Source organism: Lolium perenne, chromosome 7, assembly GCF_019359855.2.
Source record: "Lolium perenne isolate Kyuss_39 chromosome 7, Kyuss_2.0, whole genome shotgun sequence".
NCBI classification, from domain to species: Eukaryota; Viridiplantae; Streptophyta; class Magnoliopsida; order Poales; family Poaceae; genus Lolium; species Lolium perenne.
The window spans coordinates 195,328,387-195,337,175 of NC_067250.2; the positions used below are offsets into that span (position 1 = coordinate 195,328,387).

Sequence of the window (8,789 nt, forward strand, 5' to 3'; positions counted from 1 at the left end):
CCGCTATTTTTTTCGTTGCTTCTCACGGATACCAAGAAGAATACTACCTCCGTTTCAAGAAATACTAACACGATGAATACCAAAGCATCACCAAGCAAGCCGGAGATTCTGTTGTCGGATTTCAAACAGTGCGACCGAAACATGAATCTGGAATTGTAGAGAGAGAAAGATAGATCCGATCCGGATACGGAGGGCCGCACTGATGTACAGAACTATATACAAAAGCTCCTACGATGTACTTCCTTCCACATCGCGATCAGCGATGCCATCACCATCGGCCCCGCCGCCAACGGCGACGGCGCGAAGTCGATCCAAGAAACCACTGAGGACATTCCATGTCTCGGTGTTCAACCTGGTGCCGTTGCCGCCGCCGACGCAGGACTGGGCGGACCTGCCGCTCGACGCGCTCTTGTGCGTCCTCCACAAGCTGGACACCGTCGAGCTCCTCATCGGCGGCGTGGCGGGGGTTTGCCGCTCCTGGCGCCGCGCCGCGCGGGAGGAGCCGTCGCTATGGCGCCGCATTGACCTGCGCGGCCAGTCTGTGCCCCCCTTCCGCTGGCGCGACAGCTTCAATATCATGATGCGGGACGCCCTGCGGCTCAGCGCTGGGCAGTGCGAGACCTTCTTCGGCGAGTACCTCCACGACGACACCCTCCTCTACATCGTCGAGCGGTAAGATTTTTAATTAGTCTCCTGCTCAGCTTTTCGTTGCGCGCTGTGATAATGGAACCTGACCCTGCTTTTGGGATTTATAATCACACCGAACCTTCTCTGCATTTATCACGATTGCTTGGTTGTTTTCAATACCTATTTTTTTTATTTCATCAAAATCTAATCCGACACCCACATATTTTGGTTTCAGTTGGAAGGGAATATGCATGTTGGCTATTTAACACCAAGTATATCTTGCAGGGCACCATCACTGAAAAGCCTTCACCTCACCAGGTCTTATCGTCTCTCTGAGAAAGTATTTCTAAAGGCAATTAAGAAGCTCCCTCTACTCGAAGAGCTCGAGCTTTCACTATGCCAATATGACAGCAAGGTGCTTGAACTTGTCGCTCAAGAGTGCCCCCGGCTGAAGCACTTTAGACATGTATGGAACAGCTACATTGTAAACCGTAGTAAGTGCAAAGATGACAAGGTAGCTTTTGCAATTGCAAAGATGCACGGGCTACGTTCGTTGCATCTTATCGCTGATTACATCACCAACACAGGACTGACAGCCATCATTGACAACTGCCCCCGCCTAGAGTATCTTAATATCCGGGATTGCCCCCGTGTCAGGATGGATGACAATCTAGCAAAGAAGTGTGCATGTATCATCATGGATGACTGCGAGTACTCTCTACCTCCCAGCCCTGGTGGTAGATTTTGTTTCTCTCCACGTAATGTTCCGGATACCGACACCGAGGGTGACTATTATGACGACAACGAAGATGATAGCTCTAGTGCTTCGTACTGCCTTCCCGATGTTTATGACGCTGAGAGAGTTTTTGATAACAAGAGCATGCTTAGGTACACGATACACCTGAGCAAATAAAACGGCACTTCTTCCTCAAAAAAAATAAAAAATAAAACGGCACTTGGTGCTGCCTTCCGATTCTTGTGAACATTCGCCCACTGATGTCATGTGTAGCTGGTCTTTTGTTAAATTTCCCGAACTTGAGCTCTCTGCTTGAGGATCCACCTTCATTGTTGTAGTTTGATGTCCAGTTCACTTTATGCATGCCCGTGTCTTCTTCAACTTGCAGAACAACACATTGTATGTACCATCGGCTTGTCTAAATGACAATATATACATGGTTATACAGTTGTAAATCCATACTTCCATAGATGGAGGGGTCAAGGGTGATATGTCTCTGCAAAGATGCCAAGGAAATGAAGCTGGAAGGGTCATGGTTACTACTTGTCAGGTGGAACATGTTTTTGGCAGAAACGGCGATGAACATGCATCTGTGCTTGCTATTGCTATTGCACTTTCTGAATGGCGTTCCTTTTCATTTGTTTAGTTTGATTCATAATCTTGAGTCTGGACTCTGGACTAGTGATAGAACACTTCATTAAAGAATTGCATTATATGGGTGTGCATTGGCAATGAACCACAGTTATGACTCGTTGTGCTTGTTTTGATTGACGTATGACTAGTTGACTACAGAACGGTGTGCTTGTAAATTTTCCATGACCTTGCAAAATAACTTTTGAATGCCTTACGCCGACGTAATCCTAATCAATTCCCTGGAGTAGTTGCTTGTTGGAGACGTGCACGGCTGCCTGCATCCCTGGCCGCCGCTGGTCTACTGCATCGAGCCATTGATCTCGGGAGGAAGTGGGAACAAGGGGCACGAGTACCTCCCATGGCTCGAAGCACAACGGGACAAGAAGCGTGGTGTTCCTCTCCTTCGGTAGCATGGGCACGCATTCCGGTAGGCAGCTCCAGGAGATCGATCGTGGCTGGGTTGGAGAGGTCGGGGAGATATTCCGGACCCGACCAGAAGTTGGACGACCCGCTGCGCTCATGCTGGAGCTGGACGGGATTCAACAGTTTCAGGAGAGGACAGATTCCATCTCGGTCGTTTTCTGGGTTTTTTTTTTTCGAAATGGGGGATCCCCTGCCTCTGCATCAATTGATGCATACGGCTGGCTTTATTTAAATAAAATCAATCTTACATGAGTATTCAAAATATTACACATCACGAGTCACAAAGGGTCTCAACAAAAATGAGCCACCGAAAAAGAAAGAAGGACATGAAGCGTCTTTGCATCAGCATGTCAACCATTTGTCACCAGTCGGTTGCACCTAATATCCATATTTGGATGTTCGTCCTCCGACGATAGATAGGACCACATATGGATAGCTAGAGGTATAACCTGCAAAAATAATGGAAAACTTATTTTGTTAAAAATGTAGTCATTACGGACTTTCCATATTGACCACAGAACAACAGATACACCAACTCTAATGTGTTTCTTATCCTTTTTGGGAACCCCATTCAAGGTCCTTTTCTGGTAATCAGAAAACAAACTGTTTAATGGGAACGTTTCATGTGGATGCATCAATTCAAGATTTCTTTCGTTCTAATTCTAACTTCTAAGATGGTAAATTCAAGAATTGAGTAGGCAAAAGTTGCTCTATCAAGATCCCATTAATTATTCATTCATTGACTTGTTTAATACTCCCAATTTCATGCTTCAGACAGGAACAAGGCGGTTTAAGCGATTTGGTGGATCATTTCCAAATATGGATGACGAACATGAGGTTTTATCATTATGTTAAAACGTTATCTCAGAGGCACATATAAGAAATAAGTTCATTGAGTAACTGTAACTAGGAGGCGGTATGCAAATGACAGAACCAGTGGATCATCCGTACGTATAGTAGGGGAGGAAACAAACATGTATGCTGGAACTAGGAAAACATGGCTCTGACTGGGGCAACAGGACTGGCAATACTCACTGCAGAGCGGACCTATCATTTGGATCATTCAGATATCCTCATTGAGTTCACCTTAGACCAATCCAGTCTCGTGCAGGGTCGCATAGTAATCTAACATCATAGATTCCTCGTCTTCAGGGATTTCTCCATCTTCCTCCAAGCGTGATGTGTCATCGATTTCAAGCAAATCTTCCTCAGGTGGATAAAACTCACGGGAAAGATAGTCATCTTCATCCTCCTCGAATATACTGATGGCCCAATGTTCTTCGCATATGTAGTCAGGGGCAAAATTAGAACAATACCTAATGGGGCTTTTGACAGGAAACTCGTAGTCCGCAGTTGAGTCATCAGGAAGCCTAAGTGTCTCAATCCTGGCACACTTGACCTGCAACGCTGTGTCCATGTTAATGTTGAAGCAATTGCGAATGTCGAGGAACTCCAGGTGTGGGCAGTTGTCAAGGATGGATATGAGTCCTTGGTTGTTGAGGTTATTGCCAAAAAGTTGAAGGGAGCGTAGCTCAAGCATTGCCGAGATCCCCCTTGCTTCCTGATTATTGGAGTACTCATCTTCGAAACAGTAGAAGCGGTCGTTGCTCAGCCTGAAACGCTTCAGGCATGAGCAAGCTTTGCCAACAACCTCAATTGCCTCTGGCAAGATATTTTTACAAAGTGAAATCTCGAGCTCCTCAAGAAGTGTCAACTTTTGTATTGCCTCGATAAATCCTTCATTAGATATGCTGTAGCATGATACAAGGCGAAGGATCCTTAGCGATGATAATCTGCAAACAAGACACATGCAGTTATTCACATAGCACAGATATATGTATGACAACTAAAAATAGAGCAGATAATATGTGGTATAATTTTTCCCTTCATCAAACCGTTTCCTGACCGATTGCTGATCATAAACGTGTACCATGGCGTACTGGGAGCTATCTAACCCGACAGTACTACTTATTGTAAAAACTATACGATAGCATAGTCAATGTAGTAGATGTTCTAGAACCAAACAATTGGCAGAGCTGTATACAAAGGATAATATAATCGATAATTTCTCTAGAACTTTTAATGCACCCCACTTTACTTTTTCCCCTAACAAGAAAGAAACATGAAAACAGACATCAAGTAAAATTTTCCAGTACAGTATATACCTCTTCGATGGGAGGTCACCATTTTATTATTATGGAAATGAAATGAAGAAACGATTCACCAGGAGGCCAGGACTTACAAGTTCATGTAATGAACAAGCAAATAATTACTACCTTTTCCTAGTAACTACTTCTTGTTTGATCTTCATCTGAAGATTGCACTAGATGATAGAGCATCAAAATTGCTCTTGTTGTAAAGTGCAGTTCTGCACATAAATGCTATGGCATACTGACCCGCATACTGACCAGAGGTGAGTGTTACCTATCCTGGCACACCGGCTTACTATATAATGAGTATACATGGTTGCATAACCAATGTAATATCTCACAACAATGGTAATCTTTTTGGATCCTACATGCCCATGCCTTCCACTAAGCCTAGGGCCAAAACATCGTCTTTGTTACCTCGCCATTGGTCACCTCCCCCTCTGTCCCCTCTTCTTCTTCCTCGTCCTCCTTCCGTCTCCATCCCCCTTCCTCCTCCCACTCTTGCAGGATTGCTCCTCCTCCTCCACAACTCCATCATAGGTACATTACATACCAAAAAACCGTTTGCATCACAAGTCTAGATACCAAACATTCAGAACCTAGATTTGCCAAACATGAAAACATACAGCAAGCAAATAGCCAAATACGAGTACTTCCCATAATATTTCCCTTCAAAAGAAAGTAATGTCCAGAATAGGATATATTGTGTCTTCCTCGAAATAGGCTTTCGCCCCGCTATATTAATATAGCAACAACCCGATACAACTTGCTGGGGCATCAGCACAAGCATGCCCAAAGGAAAACATAAAAGAAAGAAAAGAGAAAGAATGTTGACATGGTCGGATCAACAAAAAAGGGAGATGTCTCGCAGCCGTTGCGCCCTCCGGAAATTTCCACCATGCTCCTAGCACTCTGGAACGCCGCGTACCAAGCAACACCTCCAGGAAGGAATGCGACGATGACGACGCTGCTGCCCGGACGGATCCTAGGGTTTCCCCCAGTACACGCAGGGCAAGGAAGGAGGGCTTCACCCAACGCCCTTCAGGAAGGTAGGGTGGCACCCTCGAGCGTCACCACGTCGGTGTCAGCCAAGCCGACAGGGATTTCTCCCGACCCTCGCAACCCCGCCCCGGACGCGCCATCGTGCTCCACCATACTTGCCGCCCACCAGCACGCGCCACCACGGCCTTGTAGACACCGCCGCCATCTCACCGTGGCAAACAAAACGGGACCAAGAGGATCAAGGAGGACCAGCCGAGAACGAGAGACAACAGGTCGGCAGACACGCTGGAGGGACCCGCCTCCACCGCCGCCTGCGAGCACCGGCCGGACGCATCGACAGGAGCAAACCAGACCCACCTAGCCCGGCCGAACCAGAGGGGGTTCGTGAAGCTCCCATCTTCGCGCTGCAGTACACGTGCCGCCAGCACCGCTGCACCCAGCCCAGGCCATCTCCTCTCACCGCCGGAAGCAGCAGGGGCAGAACCCGGCCCGCCCGGACCCAGATGGGCCCCGAAGGGCCCAAATCTGTGCCAGGCAGTCGCCAGCCCTAGCCATCCCGCCGCCCCGCAACCAAGTGGTTGCGCCGCCGTCCCCCTGCCACCCGACGTCGCGCCGCCCCGGGATGCGCCGCCGCGCCACCCAGGAAGACCCTCCACCGCCGGAGCCGAAGCCGACCTGAGCGCACCGCCGCCGACCGAGGAGACCCCGCGTCTCCCCTCCACGCACGCGGGAAAGGCTGCTCCGCCGCCGCCGGCACCGCACGGGGGCTTTGCCCGGCGGCCTGCGCCGACGGCGGCGGCTGGGGAAGCCGGAGGAGGAGGGCGAGGGGGCGCTAGGTGCTGGGAGCCCTCCTGCCGCCCGCGGGGACCGGCAGCAAGGGCCAGGGGAGAGGAGGGGGTGGGGGTCGGGGCCGGAGGCGAGGACGGCTTGGCGGCGGCGGCGCGACGGGGCGGAACCCTAGTCGCCTTCGCGTCGCGGGAGCCCTCTTTCCCAGACCCAGACCAGCTGGAATCGGATATATTGTGTCTTACTTGTACATTTCCTTGCACAAAGGAAAGGAAGAATTGGCCTACAATAACTAGCAAGTTCATGTAACAAACAAAAGTCCATAAGTAGCTTTTGCCTAATTTTCCGCTTCGTGCTTCATGTTCATCTACAGAATGCACATGGTACGTTCGGTTGAACTTTCTGTGGACTCCTGCTGCACATAATTCTACTGGATCCTTTAAAGCAAACAGCAGATCGAATGGGAGGAGATAAATCTGGTACGGTAAATCCCAGGTGCAGACCTAAACAGGTGCAGCATCGCACTCTTGAACAATGCTTGCAATACAATTTTAGTCTAAAGAAACAAGATCGCTATTGATCGCGCTTTAAACCGGTTGTTCTTAGCCAAACTGGAAAGATATATATCAATATATGCACTTGGTTTAACAGTGGAATTACAAAATATAAGTACTAGTACAGTAGAATCAGTAGTTGATGAATATCCATCTGGGGAAGCGGGATCTTACCGCTGGGCGAGGGAGAGGAGGAGTCCGTCGTCCCCGGCGCGGATCAGTGTGGGCTCGTGGGCGGCCGCGCGGCGCCAGGAGCTGCACACATGGACGGCGCCCACCAGGGTGCCCGCCAGGCCCAGCTTGCCGTAGACGGTCGTCAGGGCGTCCCACGGCAGCTCCGCCCAGTCCCTCGTCTCCGTCGACGCCACCCCCATCATCGGCAGCCACGGGGGTTCCGCTCAGGACTGGAGGTCTGGAGGAGCACCAGCACGGCGTCGTAGGAAATGGATGGAGTTAGGTTTGGTGATCGTTCTGGCCGTGGGGGGAAGTTGGCGACAATCAAGGCCTCGTTCACGGATGGAATCATCGGAAACGTTTTTCCCGCACTAAAATTTCGGTTGTTGCCAATTTGCCATGCTATGCACGACTTCGCCGCCAAGAATCAGAGCTATGCTCGTGTCCCGTGGCAAATTCGGCGAAGCGGAGTCCTCCACGACGTTTCAGGATGAATCAATAGATGAATTGAATCACTATACACGTTACAGTACTATTGTTGCAGGTGACGAGTACAAGACACTATGTCGAATAACTACACTATTGTTGGCGCCGTTACAACACATTGAGCCGTTGCACTTTCAGTGAGTCGCTGAATTTTGTTGCTGCTGGTGATGTTGACAACCCACGGAATCGTTGGACCTTTATTGAGTGACTGTATTGTTTTTGTTGCAAGTGATGTCGATGACACACTGATGTGTTGGCAACACACAAAACCTATATGTACTAATGATGTTGACAACACACTAGCCGCCGGTGGTGGATCTAGGATCCACCCAACCACCAGGACGACATTGAACTAAGTGTCGTGCTTGGATCAATTTTTAAGTAAAACAACCAATTTATACTAATATATAGGTGAAAAAAATTCTACACCCGGGCCATGGCCCGGTTGCCCGGAGTGTAGGTCTGCCCCTGCTAGCCAGTGCCCACGGTGTCCCTCAACCATTTGAAGGTGAGATGGCAACAACTCGCTTGCTTTTTCTGCATTTGATATCTCACTTCACTACCACTCTTTACTCAATTACTAGATTAGTGTTTCCATGAATGTTTAGATGTGATTTTGTACTCAGCAAGGAAACGACGTGTGTCATTCTTGTGTACGTGTGTATGCATGAACGGGAGGTACAAATCATGTATCACAAAGATAGGAGATGAAGGCGTTCATGTGATTACTTGTGGTTCTCTATGCTAATCATCTTGATTACGTACCTTTTGGCTCTTCATGCATGAAGAGAACCCTAGTTTAGTCATGTACTTATATGTGTTTGCATATAGCTGCTATATATGTATCTACACCACATCAGACGAAAGATACTCTTCTTATAGGGCACTATTGTGTTTGTTAGGGACAATATAAGATAGATGTAACTTATATTACAATCACATTTGCGCAATAGCTCCTACTGTGACATTGAACCTACTTAGCTTGCAACGACAAACATGGTGAAAAAAATGCAAATTATTACGTACACATAGAGACATCAAGTTGAATGTCTAAGGTTACACTAAAAGGGAAAGAAACTGATAACTTCAACATGTTGTAAGTTGATTTTGTTTCTTTAAAATATTTTATAGACTAAATTATATGGCCGAGTCACAACTTCTTTTTATTGTTGGATTTAAATCTACATCCCACTTGTGTATGTTGCGATAAAATAGTCA

At 47.9% G+C, this 8,789-nt stretch overlaps 2 protein-coding genes across 2 annotated transcripts; one reads left to right on the plus strand and one right to left on the minus strand.

The window, feature by feature from the left end:
- Positions 1-246: 246 nt before the first annotated feature.
- On the plus strand, positions 247-1,540 carry LOC127315673 (putative F-box/LRR-repeat protein 9). Its single transcript, XM_051346142.2, has 2 exons — positions 247-672; positions 913-1,540. The coding sequence occupies exons 1-2, from the start codon at positions 263-265 to the stop codon at positions 1,538-1,540; spliced, it is 1,038 nt and encodes a 345-aa protein (XP_051202102.1). The 5' UTR covers positions 247-262.
- Positions 1,541-3,298: 1,758 nt separating this feature from the next.
- On the minus strand, positions 3,299-7,528 carry LOC127312456 (putative F-box/LRR-repeat protein 23). The gene is made up of 2 exons (XM_051342976.2): positions 7,086-7,528; positions 3,299-4,212 (listed from the first exon to the last, which is right to left on the minus strand). Exons 1-2 carry the CDS (start codon positions 7,286-7,288, stop codon positions 3,507-3,509), a joined length of 909 nt encoding a protein of 302 aa, XP_051198936.1. The 5' UTR covers positions 7,289-7,528; the 3' UTR covers positions 3,299-3,506.
- Between the last annotated feature and the right edge of the window lie 1,261 nt (positions 7,529-8,789).